Source organism: Callorhinchus milii, unplaced genomic scaffold (assembly GCF_018977255.1).
Source record: "Callorhinchus milii isolate IMCB2004 unplaced genomic scaffold, IMCB_Cmil_1.0 Scaffold49, whole genome shotgun sequence".
NCBI classification, from domain to species: Eukaryota; Metazoa; Chordata; class Chondrichthyes; order Chimaeriformes; family Callorhinchidae; genus Callorhinchus; species Callorhinchus milii.
In genome coordinates, this window is record NW_024704790.1 from 392,834 (window position 1) to 413,393 (window position 20,560).

At 47.2% G+C, this 20,560-nt stretch overlaps 1 protein-coding gene across 1 annotated transcript; it reads right to left on the reverse strand.

Moving 5' to 3' along the window:
• Nucleotides 1-29: 29 nt before the first annotated feature.
• On the reverse strand, nucleotides 30-20,346 carry LOC103189212 (calpain-1 catalytic subunit). Its single transcript, XM_007909543.2, has 20 exons — nucleotides 20,064-20,346; nucleotides 18,922-18,997; nucleotides 17,714-17,832; nucleotides 17,086-17,219; nucleotides 15,871-16,039; nucleotides 15,355-15,438; nucleotides 14,221-14,306; nucleotides 13,349-13,423; nucleotides 13,071-13,231; nucleotides 7,317-7,486; nucleotides 6,884-7,086; nucleotides 6,428-6,464; nucleotides 3,912-3,977; nucleotides 3,629-3,680; nucleotides 3,024-3,088; nucleotides 2,648-2,716; nucleotides 2,134-2,212; nucleotides 1,850-1,966; nucleotides 1,562-1,620; nucleotides 30-942 (listed from the first exon to the last, which is right to left on the reverse strand). The coding sequence occupies exons 1-20, from the start codon at nucleotides 20,304-20,306 to the stop codon at nucleotides 916-918; spliced, it is 2,091 nt and encodes a 696-aa protein (XP_007907734.2). The 5' UTR covers nucleotides 20,307-20,346; the 3' UTR covers nucleotides 30-915.
• Nucleotides 20,347-20,560: the final 214 nt, after the last annotated feature.

The following is a 20,560-nucleotide window of genomic DNA, read 5'->3' on the forward strand; positions in this document are numbered from 1 at the left end:
ATCGATCGATAGCAAGGAGAGGAGATGTATTTTTTTTCAATCTGTAAATTCTGTTTATTGGGTCATAGTTGAACATAAGGAGAGCGGCTGCGACAGGAGTGACCAGGTTCAGCTTCGTTCACTTGCTGGAGAATCCCGTAACGCTGCCCTCTGCTGCCTCCTGATGGCCGGGATTGGGAATACAAAAAGAAATTGGTGAGAAAGCTGTGGGGAAAATATTTTTTCTCAAGCGGATGGTTTTTAAACTTTTGTCTGATCTGCGGCAGTGCTGATTGTCATTTCGTTCTCCGAATGCTTGGTGAGAGAGCTTCCCCTTTAATTGCTGCCCACATTGTCAAGGCAGAGAGGGAATTCGCCTCGGGCTTTTCCAGGGGTGAGAGTGTCAGGGCTTTCTCCATCCGAATTATTTGATCTTTAGAAGTATTTTCCTGCTTGGAGGTTATAGTCGGTAGCAGTTTCTCTTGCCTCTGAATTCAGAGTTGATGGGTTCAAGCCCTCGATGGGGACTCTGAACTCACAATGGTGGTTGACTCTCCAGTGTAGGTTTAGAGAGGGAGGTGCTGGACTGCCCGTGAGATGTTAAACCCAGATCCCCATCCATGCCTTTTCGGGTGGACGTTAAAACTACTACAAAACAGTCATTACACTTAGATTCCTGTGAACTGTTTTGCGCCCAATACAAAAGGTGCTGTATCAAATACAAAGATATAAATTACCGCAGGCGTGAATATACACATGATCAATTACACATATTGCTAAGCTATAGAATGAATTAATTTGCAAAGATTTATAGTGAAGATTGGCAGCAAAATTGTGGTTATTGGGAGCGCAAGGTTGATGTGCGAGTTTCATGGTGTTGAGCAAATGGGGCCGGTGACTCTGTTCCTGACTGTTGGTTTATAACCCGTTTCCTCATTAGGTGATGATGGCAACCTTCAGCCACTGGAATAGAAACCAGACATTATTAATAGATTAACTCCATCCCTCTGCATTGCACCCTCCTTGCCCGTCTTTAGATCGCACCTGAAGTCCTTCCTCTTTGAATGTACTTGGGCTCTCTCTCCCCCCAGTCTTGGCATCTGGCTCTGCCACTATTAAGCGCTCTGAAATTTTACACTTCTATCACGCCATTCACATCAGAACCATCCCACAAAGCAGGAATTTGCTGTGAAGTTCAGTGACTATTTTTTTGTCAAAGCGTCAGCCAATTTGCGCACAGCAGTGTCCCACAGTCAAGTGAGTGACAGATTATTTTATCTGTGGGAATGTCGGCCAGGATACGGAGAGAGAAATTGTCTCTTTTCGAGTTGCACCTACCTTAACAGGGAGCTTACATTAATGCCTCTGACAGTGAGGCATTTTCTCCCCAGCACCGCCCACAGTGTCAGACAGCATTATACTCACTATGTGAATTCAAAATCCTGAACCCCCAATCTTGTGAATCGCACCATGTATCAGTTCGCCTATATATACAGCTGCGTGAGCTGCTTCTGATTGGTCCACTTGCAATAAACCATTATCAAATGCAAGAATAATTTTATATTTCAAATGCCACCTTTACCTCATCATACGACATGTTTAAGGTTCCAGTGTCATTCTTGTCTAGGCTTTTCAATTTTCCTGCAAGAGATGGAACATGGTTAGAAATGCCGTCACGGTTATGTTTTTGATGTGATCCGGATGCTGTTTTTTACATATTTATGTGTTTTTATGAAAGTGCTAATTCTTTACATTGACCTATTTTCTGACCAGAGCAATATGAAGTGAGCTGATCAAGAGAGGAGGGGACAATCGAGAGGAGAGAAACAAATGTAGATAAAATAGAGAGTTAGTGCCAGACTGGACTTACTGAAAATGCCCACCAACTGCACCAGGCAGGAGACGAATGAATCAAAATCTATCATGTAATTTGCGTCCATGTATTTCCTGTTGATGACTTCACTGAGCTGAGTGTTCAGGTGGAAACCTGCAAGAGGGTAGACAAGACATTATATTACGTGAAGGGCATGCTATTGATGCCTCTCACATGGTAGCTTGTTTTGATGATCTTAACTCGATGCCCTCTCGTTACTGACTCACCAACCAGGGGTTAGTGTTTGTCCCGTGTTAACCTTCTTGCCCTCATTGATTTACCTGCGCTTGCCAGAGCGTATCTCATCTCAAACCCATCCAGAGTTCCTGAATGATCCATGTCATACTTGGTGAAGATCTTCTACAGAGAAATAAATTGCAGCAGGTGAGGTTCACTGTGGCCACACACACACACACACACGTGATGATACAATGCCAATTCACAGACACGGTTCCCTGGGAGATTCGTTGTTCTATCATGGCCTCTGTGACCTCTTGTTGCCTCCCCATTGCCCCGACCATGCTTTTGGCCACCTTTCTCCTCCCACTCTCCTCAGCTAATCCTTCCACTCCAGCTCGGGCTCCCAGTCATCTATGTCAGTGTGGACAATAGATATGGCCTCCCTGAGTGTGGACAAAGAGGGAGGGAGGTGGGGGAAATCCCTGCAGTGACTCCCTCCCTGCCTTGCTGGCAAGTGTGAATGTTTTGGTGTACTCCCTGACGTGGGAGCTCACACACACAATTTTCTGCCCAGAGCCAATAGTTCCCCCTGAGGTGATTGACTTGGGTACATACCCACCACTGTGTGATCCTCTCCCAGAGCTGAGCAAATTCGTCCACCTCGAGTTTGTGATTCTTGTTGAACTGACATTGAACAAAAGTTAAGCAAAATGTTCTCTCACTTTAATATACTCTCCTTAGTGGTGGCAGTCAGCCTGTGACTCCCTCGCTCACACCTCCCAGCTGGAGGTTGTGAGTTCAAGCCCCACGTCAGGGACTTTGAGCTCACAGTTTTAGGCTCTGGTTAGTACGGCGTTGTCAGAGGTGCCATCCTTCGGATGAGACGTCCAAGCTCCTGTTTCCCACCTTGATCAGGTTGATGCTAACCATCTCCACTGCGCTATTCCAAACAGGCAATTGTGGATTTTGTAAGGAAGTTTTTTAAGGATACATCCAGCAGCTGAACCATTTTGCCGCAGGCCTCCAGAGAAAAGCCATTCGTTTTCAACTCTGGTTCTACAACAAAAAGACATAATTACTAATTGTAACATTTAATACAGTGTTATCAAGATGTCTCAAAATGGTTCACAGGATTTTGGGACATCCTCCCGATGTGAAAGGCGCTCTATAAATGTAATTTTGTTATTGTTGTTGTTTACTGTAGAAGTGACTGTGTAGAAGTGCACAGCGAGGTTCCACAAACAGCTGTAAAGTGTAGAAGGGATTTTATCTACGGGATTGTCGGCCAGGACACCGAGAGAGAAACTCCCTTTTGTTCTTAAACACTGCCGCAGAATATCTTTAATGACCCCCTGAACAGGGTGTGGACTGGGGAGCTCAGTTTATAGTGAATAGCGCCTCTATCCCACCCACCCCCAGCACTGAATTAGAGTGTCAGTCTGGACTGAGTTCTCCCAGGTGATGGGAGACCTGCTGATCAGAGATTGATCATGTTTAACAGGCCCACACTGGCGCCCCCCCCATCCCCCCCCATCCCCCCCACACACATCCCCACTGTCTCTTTGCCGAACCAGTAAAGGAAGGAAATCCGCTTACGAGATTGCAGAAGACCATTCAGTGTTTCCTGCACCATCCTCACGCTTATGGCCTAATTGTAGAAGAAAATGCAATTCGTTATTAACAGTTTGGGGTATAAACTTTTTGGTAGTGTTTCCCCACCAGAAACCCCACGGGGCTCCTCGCATTGCCCTCTGGCCTTCCTTCATCCTCCAGTGATGGGGGAGAGCTGAGTGATGGTGGGGTGGGATGGGGGGGAAGGAGGGGAGTGAGTGAAACGGGTAAAAGGAGCCAAACATCTGGACAGCCTGCAAGCTCTTACCTGACCAGCCGTCGCCATAAAATGACTTTTGAACTTGTCGTTGATGGTGATATTTGTCTTAAATGTCTGGAAAAGAAACCAAATCAGTGATTCACCCAGAACAGCATTGAGAGGTCGTCACCAGCCAAATGGGGACCAAAACAACAACAAATTACATTTGTATAGCGCCTTTTACATCAGGGAGTGGTCCCAAACACTGGGATCTGAGAAGATGCTGAGATGGGCAATTAATTGGAATATTGAGAGAGTCTACACTGTACCATAGAAACTTACAGAGGCCACTCAGCTCATCGTGAACCAGGATTATGAGACAGGAAGTGAAGCGATGAGGTAATAATAATCCTTGCATTTGATATAACAAATATAGCAAGTCTGAAATTAAGTTATTCCTGGTTAAGTTTGTAATACATTGGAATTAATTTGGTAGTTTTGATTTACCTACTCACTTTCCCTCAGCTTACAGAGATCAGAAACCCTCCACATAAGCTGATATCACTGGTATATTTCTTTTATAATTTACTGCAGGAATGTTCAAGATCTGAAACCATTGAAACTAAAAATCTGAATATTTTGTTTCACACTCCACACGCCTAATATTAATCCCTCAAGAAAAAAAACAATAATAAATTGGTCACTTCAATCCGCGACTTTGTGGGACGCTGCTGTGCGCAATTGGCTGCCGCATTTCGCCCACAAATATACAGTCAATTCACTTTACGGTATATTCTGTGAAGCGCTTTGAGACATCTAGACGTGAAAAGCACGATATCAAATTCAAGGATTATTATTATTATAGCGCCTTATGTCGTTGAGATGCCTCAATGCGCTTTCTCAGAATGACTGTATATTGTAAAGAGAATTCATAGATTATAGAATGTTACGGCACAGAAGGAGGCCATTCGGCCCATCGAGTCTGTGCGGCTCTTTAACAGAGCGTCACTTTCACTAACCCCAATCACCAGCTTTCTCCCCATAACCCCACAAACCCGTCTTCCCCAGATACCTATCCGGTTCTCTATTAAAAGCTGTTATCGAATCGGACTTCACTGCCCTTTCGGGCGGATCATTCCAAATTCCAACAACTCGCTGAGTGAAAACATTTCTTCTAACCTCCCCTCTGCTTCTTTTGGTGATATCTTCAGACTGTGACCACGGGTCACTGACACACCTACCAGCAGAACAGCTTGTCCTTATCTCGCCTGTCGAAACCTTTCATGATCTTGAAGACCTCTATCAGGTCCCCGCGTAACCTTTTCTGCTCTAATGGGAAAAGTCCTAACTTCTCCACTGTCCTCATAGCTAAGGTTCCCCATTCCTGGTATCATTCTCGTGAATCTCCTCTGCGCCCTTTCCAGTGCCTTAATGTCCTTCCTGAAGTAAGGTGCCCAGAACTGGACGCAGTACTCCAGCTGAGGCCTAACCAGTGTTTTGTATAGATTAACCATAATCCCTACTCTTATACTCTATGCTCTACTAATAAAGCTCAGTACACCAAATGCCTTTTTTACTGCCTTATCTACCTTTAATGATTCGCTTACTTGAACACCCAGATCTCTCTGTACGTTCACCTCCCCTTAAGATTGAGCTACCAAACCTATATTGCCTCCTATCATTTTTCCTACTAAGTGTATCACCTCACACTTATACACATTGAAATCCATCTGCCACATGTCAGCCCATTCCACCATTCTGTGTATGTCTGCCTGCAGTTGGTTAGTCCTCCTCACTATTTACTACCCGACCTAACTTTGTATCATCTGCAAACTTGGAAATAGTGCTCCCTGTGCCCAAGTCCAGATCATTAATATATATTAGAAAGAACAGTGGTCCCAATACCGATCCTGGGGGACACCGCTGCACACCTCCTTCCATTTCGAGAAACACCCATTAACCACCTCCCTCTGCTTTCTGTCACTCAGTCAGTTCCTAATCCAAACTGCCACTGTCCCCTTAATACCGGGGGCCTCTAATTTTTTTATTAATCTCTTATGCGGTACTGTGTCAAAAACCTTTTTGAAATCCATGTAAATAAGGTCCACCGCATTTCCCTCATCAACCCTCGCAGTCACCTCTTCAAAACATTCTATTAGATTTGTTAGGCAAGATTTGCCTTTAACAAATCCATGTTGGGGGTCTCTAATTACCTCGTGTTCTTCTAAGTAGAGATTTATTCTGTAAATCGACTGTATACTTTTGGGTGAAACACAGCAGCCAATTGCACACAACAGTGTCCCACAAACAATCGTGGATTGAGTGACCACGTTTATTTTTGTGGATTATTACCCCGGCAAGCGATCCTCCATCGACTAACAACTGGGTTCCTACTTACTGCTGGGTAAACACAGGCGTGTGTAGGAAGGAAACTTGCCTAAAGTTTCGCCATCAAACCCAGGTCCTCTCGCTGGCGAGGTGAGCGCCCTAACCACTACGCCACAGGACTCCACAGAGATAAGAGATAAGAAGGACTATATTAGCTGACTGGAAGAGAAATTGGGATGGAAAATGAGGTACTGTACCCAAATATTGTCTGCTTTTATCTGACCATCAAGCTCCCTGGAATATGAAGAAACAGCCTGTTTAATGGTAATGTTCCACAAATAATCTGTACATTTACATTTTAACTATCAGGAGTTTACTGTAATCTAGGCAGCCATTTTAGTTCTGCCATGAAGGAAATTACTCCATTAATCTAGGGGTTTGTTGACTTGCTGAGAGAGACACTACCTTCTCTTTTCCAACTATGCGCCGGATCTTTGATGAAGATCTCTGACAATTCGGTGCTGCATTTCCACCCCCCCCCAGCACCGTACTGGAACATCAGCCTAGACAGATCACAAAGTCCATGATGTGGGGGGAGGGGACTTGAACCTACAACCTCCTGATCCCAGAGTGTGTGATGTGCCTATGAGCTAAATGCACCAAATGGGGATTCTAACTGAAATGTGAATTTCTGAAGTGAACCATATACTAACCAGAGAGACTCTTGCTTCTCAGTAAATATTCGGAGGGTGAACTCTGCCTCTTGGTTGGGGGAGTGAGTCGACGGGATGATGATGTACTCTCCAGGGGGCAGCTTCATACGTATGACCACACTCCTGGAAAATGTGAATACGGACCTTGCTACGCAGGTCTTCTGACTGGACACGTGTTGTCTCATGGGAAACGAATCTAATTTCTGTTTCAATAACAGAACAATAACTCGCATTCACACATTGCCTTCTGCATGCAAATTAATGTCTTAAAGCGCTCTCTTGAACTATACAGTGTATTGTGGGTGAACATGCGCATGGCAGTTTTGTTGAACAGCACCATAGGATGTTTAACGACCGCCTGAACAGGCAGACGGGACCTCAGTTTATCATCTCATCCAACAAACGTTTGACAGGATAGTAGATGGGCTAATACCTTGAACACCGTGAGACCGATTGCGACATTGTTTTGTCCAAATTCCCGTTGTTGCCGTCTGTGTTTCTGCATCAGCGAAATAAGCAAACTACATCCGACCTCTTCATCATCGGGATCATCATCTTCCTCGCTCAGGGCTACAGTTGCCTGTGGGTTACTGAAGAATGTATCTGCAACGCACAATGAACAACATAATGTGTTACAGCATAATGTGTCACGAACATTGTTACATAGACCGATAGAGAGGGGTGGGGGGGGCTGGTGTGGTGAGCTGTTTAAAGAGGTTGGATTTGATTACAAAGTAGAACTTTGTGGGATGAACATGTGGGTTTGGTAAGGTTTGGAGCTAATACAACAACAACAAGATTCCATTTATAGAGCGCCTTTCACGTCAGGAGGACGTCCCAAGGCACTGCACAGTTGGGTCATGACCCGAGCAGGGGGGAAATGGTCAGGGTGAGGGGAGGGAAGGGAGGGAGCAAGGAGGGGGGAAATGGTCAGGGTGAGGGGAGGGAAGGGAGGGAGCGAGGAGGGGGAAGAGAGTCGAGAGGGGAGCTGAAGGCTCGGTCAAAGAGAAAGGTTTTGAGACCGGCCTTGAAGGAGGAAAGGGAGGAAGCGGCGAAGGCACTGGGGGATGGAGTTCCAGAGCCTGGGGCTGAGAGGCTGAAGGCCCGACCACCGATGGTAGGGCGGTTGGGGCGGGGGACGTGGAGCAGACCGGAGCCAGAGGAACGGAGGGTACGGGCAGGTAGGTAGGGGGATAGTAGGTTGGAGAGGTAGGAGGGAGCAAGGCCGTGAATGGCCTTGTAGGTGAGGATGAGGATCTTGAAATCAATCCTCTGGGGGATGGGGAGCCAGTGGAGGCGAGCGAGGGTGGGAGTGATGTGGTCTCGAAGCCTGGTGCGGGACAGTACACGAGCTGCAGAGTTCTGAATGACCTGCAGCTTGTGGAGGGAGGTGGCGGGAAGGCCGGCGAGGAGAGAGTTCCCATAGTCCAGCCTTGAGGTGACAAAGGCGTGGACCAGGGTTTCAGCAGCGTGAGGGGTGAGGTAGTGCCGTAGTCTGGCGATGTTCCGGAGGTGATGGAAGGCGGTGCCAGTTGTGGTGCGGATGTGAGGGAGAAAGGACAGCTCAGGGTCGAACAAAACGCCGAGGTTCCTGACTGGCTTTGAGAGGTGGAGAGTGCAGCCTTGGATGCTGATGGTGTCAGCGCCTGAGGTGCGGAGGCGCTGACGTGAGCCAATCAGGAGGGCCTCGGTTTTTCGCACGTTGAGCTGAAGAAAGTTGTCTCTCGTCCAGGACTCGATGTCGGACAGGCAGCTGTCAGGACATCGGTGGTCGTGGAGTTGAGAGTAGAGGAGGAAAGGTAGAGTTGGGTGTCATCCGCATACATGTGGAAGTTAACTCCATGTCTGCGGATGATGTCACCAAGGGGGAGCATATAGAGGGTGAAGAGGAGGGGACCGAGGACAGAGCCCTGAGGGACACCACATGAGACAGTGCGGGGGGTGGAGGAGAAGCCATTCGTCGAGACAAAATGAAGACGGTGAGAAAGGTACGACCTAAACCATTCAAGGACAGTGCCTTGAAGGTTGAGGTGGGAGGACAAGCGGTGGAGTAGGATAGCGTGGTCGACCGTATCGAATGCTGCCGATAGGTCGAGGAGGACGAGGAGACAGAGGGAGCCCTGGTCACAGATGGTCAGGATATCATTGGTGACCTTGACCAGGGCAGTTTCTGTGCTATGGGCAGCACGGAAACCTGACTGAAGGGGTTCGAAAAGAGAATGGGTGGAAAGGAAAGAGCGCAGTTGGGAGGCGACAACTCTTTCCAAGACCTTGGAGAGAAAGGGGAGGTTGGAGATGGGCCGGTAGCTTGATAGCTGCGACGCATCAAGGGAGGGTTTTTTCAGGGTGGGCGTGATGATGGCAGTTTTTAATGGAATGGGGACAGAGCCAGAGGAGAGGGACAGGTTGATGATGTCAGTGATATGTGGGGCAAGAAAGTGGAGCTGGGAGATAAGGAGTGGAGTGGGGATGGGGTCAAGGGAGCAGGTGGTTGGTTTTAGGGATAGGATGAGTTCAGTGACAGAGGGTGGGGAAACGGGTACGAAGGTGTGTAGGGGAGGATGGGTAGGAGTCGGAGTGTGGGAGGGAAGGGGTGGGTGGTGGGTGGAAGTTGGAGGGGAAGTGACCGCGGAGCGGATTCCCTTGATCTTGGATTCAAGGAAATCCAGCATCTCCTCGCAGTGAAGGTTGGAGGAGATGACCTGCGCGGGGTGGCGGGGGGGACGGAGGAGTCGGGTTGTGGTGGAAAACAGTAGCCTGGGGTTGTTCTTCGCCTCCAGGATTATCCTGGAGTAGAAGGACGACTTGGCCGAGGCTAGAGTGGAGCGGTAAATTTTGAGGAGGTCCAGCCAGATTTGTCGGTGGACCGTTAGGCCAGATTTGACACAGGTGCGTTCAGCAGCCCGCACCTGGCTTTTCAGTGAGCGGAGGTGGGTGGTGTACCAGGGGGAGGAGCGGGAGTAGGAGACAGTGCGGGAAGTGATGGGGGCAAGAGTATCGAGTGTGGAGGAGAGGGTATTGTGGAGGAGGGAGAGAGGAGAAGAGGGGTCGGTGAGGGTTGAAGGCCAGAGGGAGAGGAGTTCAGAGGACTCCAAGGCATCGGTTAGGGATTGTGGGGGTAACTTCTTCCAAGGGCGGTAGAAGATGGTGGTGGGTCTGGTGGAGGTGGGGAGGGGGGTGGAGGTGGTGAAGGAGATGAAGTGGTGGTCAGAGATGGCCTTGTCGGTAATAGTGACATCCGAGACACTGAGGCCCCGGGTGATCACCAAATCGAGTGGGTGGCCGTGACTGTGAGTGGGGGAGTTTATGTGTAAGGAGAGGTTGAGTGAGGAGAGCAGGGAAGAGAAGTCTGTGGAGATGGAGCAGGAGGGTGTGAAGTGCAGGTTGAAGTCGCCCAGGATGATGAGGCGATCAGAGGATAGGCAAAGAGATGTGAGGAGTTTTGAAATAATAATAATAATAATCCTTGCATTTGATATAGCGCTTTTCACGTCGGGAGGACGTCCCAAAGCGCTTCACAGAACATACTGCAAAGTGAATTGACTGTATATTTGTGGGCGAACGCGGCAGCCAATTGCGCACAGCAATGTCCCACAAACAGTCGTAGATTGAAAATGACCAATTTATTATTGTTTTTTGTTTTTGGAGGGATTATTATTAGGCTCTGTGTGGAGTAAGGAAACTTGCCCAAGGTTTCGCCCTGACCTGCCTGGAATTGAACTCAGGTCTCTCACTTGCAAAGCGAGTGCTCTAACCACTGAGCTACAGGACTCCATCTATATCAAGGCCTGGATGAGTGCAAACTTCCTGCAGCTGAACGTTGACAAGACTGAATTCATACTCCTCCCATCAACATCTTCTCTCTTGCGGTTCAGACTTCCTCACCCAACCCGATCGATCCTCAGGTATTCTGCGTACCCCACATTTGGTCCCTGGCCAGGTCCGCTTTCCTCCACCTCCACCTCATTGCCCTGACCAAGACACCTCCTCCCTTCCCTGGCCAGGACACCTTCCCCCTCTCCTTGGCTCAGCATCCAGCTCCACCACTGTTAAGTACTCCGAGACACTGTCCGGCTTGAAGCGTGCTATATAAATGCAAGTTGTTGTTGTTATGTCTCCATAGATTACATATCAGCTCAAAGGCCTCCTGCTTTGAGCTAACAGCTATATAGGAAAACCATGGCTCAAGGATTAATCTTCCAATTTGCTACTCGACATTTTTCCAATACCAATACAATTTAGCTGATCTTGGAACTCTCCACAACCACTGTTACAGCACACTGATGTGATGCATCCCACTCCAGGGAAATGTGAGTTGGTGCATAAACACATTAGTCCACTAGCCAATGATAAAGGACGGTTTTGAGTAAAGAACAATGATGTTGAAATGACTTACAAATTATCAATAAACCATTAATGGAATAATATCCCATCTGTGATAATCCCAAAACATAAGAAATCGAAGGAACTAAAGGAAGAGTGAGAAAACAAAGGAAGCAACTTTAAGTGACAATTTAAAAGTTGTGCTGATAATTTTAATGGGGCAAAAGTTCCAATTAAGAATGAAGGTGAGAGGAAAAACACAGGGGATGGGTAGAACATGAAATTAAATTAATCTGAAAGTCAGGAAAGAGCAACAGCAAAATAATTTGTATTTGCACTTTTTTATCCTCTTAAAAAATTGGTCACTCACTTCACATCCATTTGACTGGGTATTTGCTCTACGCAATTAGGCAGCAGCTTTCACTTGTGAAATACACCCATCACTACACAGGACGGAAAAAAAGCTCCGAGAAGCAATTTAGGATGTTCCAACAGAGCAGGTGCTGCACTGCATCCAAGGATTAGTAAGGGGGTTTAAAAGAAATGCCATGATTTTAAGTTAAAATAACAGGAAAGATGAGTGCGAAAAACAAAATTAAGACACACACCTATATATAATCCTTGCATTTGATATTATTATGTGATTGAGACGTCTCAAAGAGCTCCATAGGACACTATAAAGTGGATTGACCGTATATATGTCAGAGATGAGGGTGGGAGAGGTTTTAGGGGGCCGGTAGAGGAGGAGGATTTTAAGGGAGAGGAATGAGGGGTGGGAGAGGGTGAGGTGCTCAAAGGAGGGGAAAGAGCCAGTGGAGTAGGGGGATAGGGCAAGTGGTGTCCTTGAGATAAGGGCAACACCACCGCCACGGCGGTTGGGGCGGGGGATGTGGTGGGAGGTGTAGCCGGGTGGCGTGGCCTCCGTGAGGGGGAAGGTGTCGCCTGGGGTGAGCCACGTTTCTGTTAAGGCCATAATGTCAAAGCTCTCATCAAGGATGAGATCGTTGATGACCAGGGCCTTGTTGCAGAGGGAGCGGACATTTTGCAGTCCGATGTGGAGGGAGCGGTTGACAGAAGGGTGTGTGGGAGGGGAGGGGGGTCCAGGTTGTGAGGCAGGGGTCGGGGGAATGGGGATGAGGGAGGAGAGGTTGGCTCCCCGGGTCTGTGTCCGGGGTGGGTGGCGAGTGTGGTGGGGAATGGGGCAGTCGGTGTGGCTGCTGCTGGACAGCCAACGCCGAGTGCCGCGGTGAGCCCGGCCGGCGGAGGATTCCCAGGATGGAGCAGAGGGAGGGGGTGGGAGGGTCAAGTGGGGATAGAAGGCGAGAGGGACGGAGAGAGAGGAGGAGAGAGCGGGAGAGATGCAGAGGGGGAGGGTTTGGGGAGAGAGGAGGGGGCGGGAGGGAGGGGGTGAGGGGGCTCAGGTCAAAGCGGCAGCCACAGTGCGCACGCGGGGACCGGGAGCGAGCGGTCAGGTGGATGGCATTATCCCGCAGATTGGGGCAGCGAACCCAACAGGACCATAGTGGGCTCTGATGTGAGCCCCGGTGGGGGGGGGGGGGCAGAGGGTTTTTTTTTGTTTTTTTTTTGTGCGCGCGCACGTACCTGAAAACTAATCTATGACGTCGCAGTTCCCCCGCTCCGCCCCCCCCCCCCCCCCCCCCCCCCCCCCGGGGCTGAACTCGCTCCGGCGTCGAGTTTAAGTAGCTGGTCGGTAGGCCCAGGCTCCTCCCCGCGCTGTCCTGCCGCCGCTCCCCGACTGAGGTTGCTGATGTGACTAGTGTCACCCACAACCTCCTGCTGCAGAGGCAACGGCATCTGAGCCAAGTGTGTATCAAACAGGAAGGAGAGTGGGATTGTATGGTACCTCGATAGCTTGTGTTGCCTCCAGCACTGAATCCAGGTTTCCAACTACCCTGGTGACAGCTCATGGTCCATTTTCCTGGGTTGCCATCATCCAGGGAATCGGGGGTCAGGCTGCAGATCTCTAGTACGTCAAAATGTTCCAGGAAATCCACAAAGTCCATCCTGCGGGAGAGAGAAGACAAAGTCCTAAAGGCAACACAGGAGGGCACTGAAGATTATTCTCAATGATGCCCTGAGTATTGGGTATCTGGAACCTGGGTTCCGGGAATGAAACATTACCAGAATTCTCCATCTTCCATATTAACGTTCAATTGTGCTTTGACTGCGGGGTCCAACATATCCCACTCCTTGCTCCTTAAATAGGAACACAGAACAATGTTAGTAATAACAATAATAATAATCCTTGCATTTGATATAGCGCTTTTCACGTCTTCCAGATGTCTCAAAGCGCTTCACAGAATACGCTGTAAAGTGAATTGGTGTATATTTGTGGGCGAAATCATATAATCAGGTCGATGGCCTTTTGTTAGAACTGGAGATGTTGGAAGGGAGCGGTTTATAAGGAAAAACAGAAAGACAAGGAAAAAATTAGGTGGAGGACAGGAGATGATGAGATCACAGAAGTGTTGATGGTGCAAGACAAAAGAATACAATAGTGGAAGATTACTTTCTCTAATTTCCCACTATTGCCTGCTTTTCTCCCAATCTCCGTTTGCTTGCTATCTTAAATTGATACAGTGCTTTTCACGTCTTTGAGACATCTCAAAACGCTTCTCAGAATATACTGTAAAGTGAAGTGACTGTATATTTGTGGGCAAAATGCAGCAGTCAATTGTGCACAGCAGCGTCCCACAAACAGTCATGGATTCAGTGACCACTTTTTCAAATATTTTTTTTCTTGACGGATTATTATTAGGCTTGTGGAGTAAAGAAACTTGCCCAAGGTTTCACCCTGCCGGGGAACTAACGCAGGTCTCTCGCTTGTGAGGCGAGTGAGCTACAGGACTCTAGTCCTCTGGACGTCTCAAAGCACTTCACAGAATATACTGAATAGTGAATTGACTGTATATTTATGGGCTCAGGACTAGGTGCCCTCTAGTCATTGGCTCACTGATCATTCTAAGTAATTTCTCCTTTTTCTCATGACTCACCTCTCAGACCAGCGTCCTCGCCACTCCATTTGCCCCCACGGATTTCTCAGACGCAGCAGCTTGATCGACCTACGATAACTCATGATCTGTAGGTGAAAATGACAACAAAATTGATGCAAAAGTAATTAAAACACAAGTTAAGCGAACGACACGCCTTGTTGATGTTGTGGATAGAGCTGCAGCTCACACAGCATGATCTTGGAGTGGAGTCCTGTAGCTCAGTGGTTAGAGCACTCGCTTTGCAAGCGAGAGACCTGAGTTCAATTCCAGGCAGAGGGCGAAACCTCGGGCAAGTTTCCTTACTCCACACAGAGCCTAATAATAATCCCTCCAAAACCAAAAACAATAATAAAAATTGGTCATTTTCAACCTACGACTGTTTGTGGGACATTGCTGTGCGCAATTGGCTGCCGCGTTCGCCCGTAAATATACAGTCAATTCACTTTACAGTGTGTTCTGTGAAGCGCTTTGGGACGTCGAGAAGTCGTGAAAAGCGCTATATCAAATGCAAGGATTATTATTATTATTATCTTGCCAGCTCGAATGCTGGTCTGTGCCTTTGCTGATCTCAGGCTCCGCTGCTTGGTGGGAGCTGATCTTCCCAGGTCAGGGGGGGTAAAACCAGCCTGGCGTCCTGCTCCTGATTCCTCTAGTGCCCCTCTACTGGTTGTGTGGCAGTCAGCAGGTGAGTCCCAAAGCGCTTCACAAATTGATTGCTGTCAAGTGTAAATGACTGTGTATTGTAGGTGAAACACAGCAGCCAATTTGCACACAGTGACATCCCCCAAATAGCTACAAAGTGAATGGGTAATTTTATCGGTTGGGGGGTACAGGGTTATCAGCCAGGACTGGGAAAAGCTCTTTTCCAATAGCGTTGTTGGATTTTTAATGTCAGGCTGAAGAGGGCACAGAGAGAGAGTTTGGTTTCACTTCTAGGCCAAAGGATGTCACCCCCGACAATGTGCCAATCCCACCCCCACCAAAACCACCACCATACTGCGCTGGAATGTGGTGTCAAAGTCTCCCGACATTGGGGCTTGAATCAGCAACCTTCTGACCCAGAGGTGAAGGGGTAAACCGTGGGCTGAGTTGCGTTACAGTTGCATTGCTCGGAATGTGAGCGCTGGCACTTACCTCCTGAACTCCTGTCACAGAATACGCATGACCGATTACAAGGCCGTCAGGCCTGACTAATTCAGAATCACCCACTTTTCTATTCTGTAAAGCACAACACATATTTGGGAGGGTGTTACCCAGCAAACATGGAATTCTGGTTTGGGTACTCTTTGATTAGATTCTGCACATGTCAAACACCCATCAGACCACAATATGGCTGGGCACCTGTGTTGGGGTGAGGTGCAGATTGGGGGGAATGGAGGATGGGGTGGGGGCGCGGGTGTAGAAAGATGATTGAAAGAGCAGTCAAAAAGGTACATCTTGAGAGGGCTTGAACGAGGAGAGGGCTTGAACGAGGAGAGGGAGGGACTTGGGGAGTGAGTTTGAGAATGCTCCAAACTCTATCCTGAGTGAAGGCTGTTTGTTTTGAATTTAGGAATTAATGGAAGTCCCACATTGGACCCTAAATAATCCCTTGGATGGGGAGGATGGGGCGGGAGGGGGGTTTGAGGACAAGACAAGGGAGAACTTTACCTCGATGAAAGTGCCCATGAGGAAGTGATTTCTTGCTGCCTTCTTGATCAGTTCAAGAAGGTTGTAAGGACTACTCTTGAGGTCAATGTGCTCGCTGATCCCTCCAGTGAAATCCACAAATGCTTCACCCATCAATCCACCATTCAGGGCCTCGTACGAACCATTTAGCCTGTGAGCAGGATAAAAAGGGGAGCAGTGGTCACCCATTGTTGTCAGGCCTGTGGCTATCTTGCCCCTGGGTTAGAAGGAACAAGGTAACACAGAAAGCCTGCACGAAAAAAGACCAAGGTCCATCTAATCCCCGTTCTACCAACAACAGCAATAAAATTACATTTGTATAGTGCCTTTCATGTCGGGAGTTACTTGGTATAATAATGGAGATGTTGATAGCAATTAATTCTGTATGGATTAATCTACAGCAGAGGGGAAAGCTTTGGGAACCTTAGATCCAAAGATACCTAGTTCTTCCAAGCATACTACAACTTCTCATGTCTCAAATTACTCATATCCCCAAATATTATTTTCTAAAAGAAATTATTCAATTTGTATTTGAGTTTATTGACGCTATCTGCTTCCACCGTCTCCCTAAGGAGCCTGTTCTGTAGATTTACTACTCGCTCACTGAAATAGTGTTTCCGCAGACTGATTTTCAATTTCCCCTCTTCAATTGCAGGACATGTTCTCTACTGTTCTGGATAAGGTAAAACAGCTTACCATGGTCTACATTATCTAATCCCTTTAGAATCTTAAAAACAACAATCATATCACCTCTCAATCTTCTCTTCTCCAGTGTGAACATATCCAGTTTACTTAATCGCGTCTCATAGTCCAGTCCCTCCATCCTCTCAATCATTCTGCCTCCTCTATCCTCTCAATCACTGCAATATCCTTTTTGTACTGCAGCGACCAGAACCTTTGAGCAGAATTTCAAGTACGATCACACCAATAATGTATAAACTGGCAGGATTGATAACCCCACTATTTTGGTTCAATATTGAGTCTGGATACAGTTGGAGGTTGTGCAATCTCACTGTGAGAAAAGGACCACCTGTTCATGGCACAGACAGGTAGTTTGGGTTTGACGTCTCATCTGAGAAACTGAGCGTCCGACAACGTAGCGTTCTCCTGACAGCCTCCACCCCCTCAACCCCACTGCCCCCTAACACCATGAGGTCCCCTCTGAATCATCTTCTCTCAAGATGGAATTGTATTTACTTGGCGTAGGCTTTCTCCAAGAGGGATGGCCAGAATTCTTGGTTGGTTGTGGATCGCACGAACACCAATCTGTAATCTCTGATGGGTAATCTGTCGTCCACCACCACATCTACCCACTCCCCGTACTGCCAGAACTAGGAAGTGGAAAGCACAACAGGTCAATGATAGCAACAACAATAGCATTTACACAGTGCCCTCCATGAAGGATAGTATCTCGGAGCGCGACCCCACCCCAGCACAGGTGCTAGTCAACATTAAGTGCTTTGAGCTTTTTGGTTATTGGCAGACAAGTTTTTTTTAAACACACAATGGTCTGTTGTGCCTCCTTATCTACAATAAAATGTTTCACATTGGAGTACTGTGCCAACAAGTCTGTGCCTCTGACTTTCTCCATCTCTCTGATCCTATCTCCTACTCTGATTATCTCTCTCTTTTGTCTTTAATTTTTTTCTCTACTTTTCTCTCCTGATTCTCTCTCTCTTGATTTTGTGTGGGTATTGAGCTCTCAGTTGTGGTGCTTGTTTTATGAACAGAGGGAATGTGGAGTGGACCTGACGGGATTTGAACCCAGGGACTTGTGAGACCTGAATGTGATGTCCGACTGTTGAAAGCACAAAGCCACACTTGCCTGGAAGTGAAAGATGCCGGCGTAATCTGTGTGGAAGTTTTGATGCTGTGGGACGACCCTCGCGAGGAGTTTGGGGTACAAGGTTAACGAGGCTCCAGCGGCTAGAAACCAGCAATTACCTGCCAGAAATAATTGCAATGGTTATCAGGTGTGTGTCAGTATGGCTCAGGCACATCATTTCTGCCTCTGAGTCAGGAGGTTGTCCCCATGTCAGGACTTGCTATGTGGCGTTGTCTGAGGTGCTGTCCTTCAGGTGAGATGTTAAACTGAGCTCCCCAGGTAGACGATAAAGATCCCGTGGCACTACTCAAAAAGAGAAGGGAGTTTCTCCTGGTGTCCTAGCCAAAAATCTCCCCTCCCCACCACCCACTAACCCCCAACCCAATTAAAATTGATTGTTCACTTCATGGCTATTTGAGGGATGTTGCGGTGTGCAAATTGGTTGCCGCGTTTGCCCACAAAACACAAATCACTGAATACTGTAAAACATTTCTAATAAATAATAATTCTTGCATTTGATATAGCGCCTTATATCAAAAGCCTTATCGTGTCTTTGAGGCGTCTCAAAGTGCTTCACAGAACATACTGTAAAGTGAATTGACTATATTTTGTGGGTGACATGCGACAGCCAATTGCACACAGCAGTGACCCACAAACAATCATGGATTGAAGTGACCAATTTATTATTTTTTTTGAAGGGATTATTAACCCCGGAAAAGCGATCTCCCAATCGACTAACAACCGGGTTCCTACTTGCTGCTCGGTAAAAAGACACGTATGGAGTAAGGAAACTTGTCCAACATTTCGCTCTGCCGGGAATAGAAACCAGGTCTCTCGCTTGCGAGGCGAGTGCTCTAACTACTGAGCTACAGGACTCCAGTTGAGACATCATCTTGAATTGAAAGATTCTGAATCAAATACGCAGATTGTTATTATGATAATTTCACTCTTGGATGCTCACAGAAACACGTCATGAACATTTTCTGTTTCTTACCCCCTAGTTGTGGGTGGGAGAGCTCAGATCCACAGGTGGCCTGGAGGCCAGAGTGCTGCTGACCGACCCAGGCTAATGCATGTTCTAGGTTGGGTGCCCAGGCAGCATTGTGAAGCACTTTGACATGTCTTCCTTAAGTGAACCCTTACGCAATGTGAAGGGCGCTGTGTAACTGGAAATGTATAGCAATTATCACCAGAAATCTAATACTTACCAAGCTCTCCCTGACATATATCCATGCGACTTGAAGACCAGTTGATGAATTCAGGCATTACACCCATGCAGATATCCTTCAAAAGAGAGAATTTATCAATAACCATCAGTCTGTAGTATGGGATTCAATCACAGAATGTTCACAGCACAGGAGATATTCAGTTCATCGTGTCCCCCACTGGAGCTCTCCACTGTAACCCCATTCCTTGCTCTCTCCCCATTGTGTCTGTGCTGGTGCTCGCTCCCCATTGAAGCTCTCTACTCTAATCCCATTCCCTGCTTTCTCTCCCAATATTATTTATCTGATTCCCTTTTACAGATGGTTCTGGAACTCAATTCAACAGCCAACACATAACAGATTATAATAGAATCAATAATAAAGAGCAGATTGATTTTGTTGGGTAAATATTAACACATAGGGAGGATTGGAAAAATACTTTATAGTTCCTTGTCACTTTGCAATATCTCAAAACACTTCAAACACAGGTTTAGAGAAGCAAAGGGCAATTTCAGATCTGTAATGTTTATTGCCACGAAGAGTGGGTGAGGCCAGGACCCTGGACTTGATCAAAAACAGCTTGGTCACAAGATCAGTTCAGATGACGAAGACTCTTTGGCCCACCTGATCGCACTATCTAGAACCCCTCCCCACCACCGATCAAGTCATTGAGCTGCTCTTTAAATATGTCCCAGTATCCTGGCCTCAACCCCTTTCTTCCTGACAACCTGTTCCAATTGTTGAAGACCCTCTGAATAAAGAAACACTTGGTTCTGTTCTGAAATTGCCCTTTTGCGACTTTAAACCTGTGTTGATGCATTCTAAAGTACTCATCCCGGATTGCCAGCCAGGACACTTAGCCTCAACGACTGGTTCAATGGACACACCACTGTGGAGTCCCGGTTTAACGCCTCAACTGAAGAGGACGGTGCATCTGAAAAAGCAGCTCTGCTCGACTTTGTCAGCCTTGACTGTGAGCTCTCCACTTGATTAACCAATTCTGATCAGGAGAGCACTATCAGTTGGACCAAGTTGACACCAAAGTGAAGAGAAAATACAAATCAACATAATAATAATAATAATAATCCTTGCATTTGATATAGCACTTTTCACGTCGGGAGGACGTCCCAATGTACATTGCTTACCTTGGGCCGTAGCCATACTATGTCTCTGGTTGTTGAAGACCCAGGTCCCAGCTGACTGTATCCAAGGGATTTCGGACCAGCGTCAAAGTAGGGATCCTCAAAGAGTGTCCTTTTGGACAGACATGCTGCCTTCAGCTTTCTGTAATCCTGATTGAGGTAGCTGGTAACCCTAGTGAGACCTCTGTCAGCTTGAGCTTGGGTCACCTCTTTATAGAGAGATACAGTGATACCTCTCACGGACATTTTTGACAAAAAAACTCACGCCTGTTACTGCTATCAGTGAAGCTAGCTCACTCTCGTGTTCACTCTCGATCTCGATCGCTATATATAGTAATCGCGTAGCAGGTTGTGGGCGTTAGGATGTAATTTGGTCTGTTGTTCATTTCAATCATTAACCACATTCCACCTACAATTGTGCTTGCCCGGCACAAGCATGAAACCTAATGTGTAGCTTTTGTTTTAAAAAAAACTTTGTTTTTATTTCAAATTGGATTCCC

Coding starts and splice junctions, on each gene's coding strand:
- LOC103189212 (XM_007909543.2), bottom strand. CDS start 20,306: ATGTCCGTGAGAGGTATCACTGTATCTCTCTATAAAGAGGTGACCCAA. Junction 14,307..15,354: donor CTGTGACAGGAGTTCAGGAG/GTAAGTGCCAGC, acceptor TTTCACCTACAG/ATCATGAGTTATCGTAGGTC. Junction 2,213..2,647: donor AGAGGATCACACAGTGGTGG/GTATGTACCCAA, acceptor ATTTCTCTGTAG/AAGATCTTCACCAAGTATGA.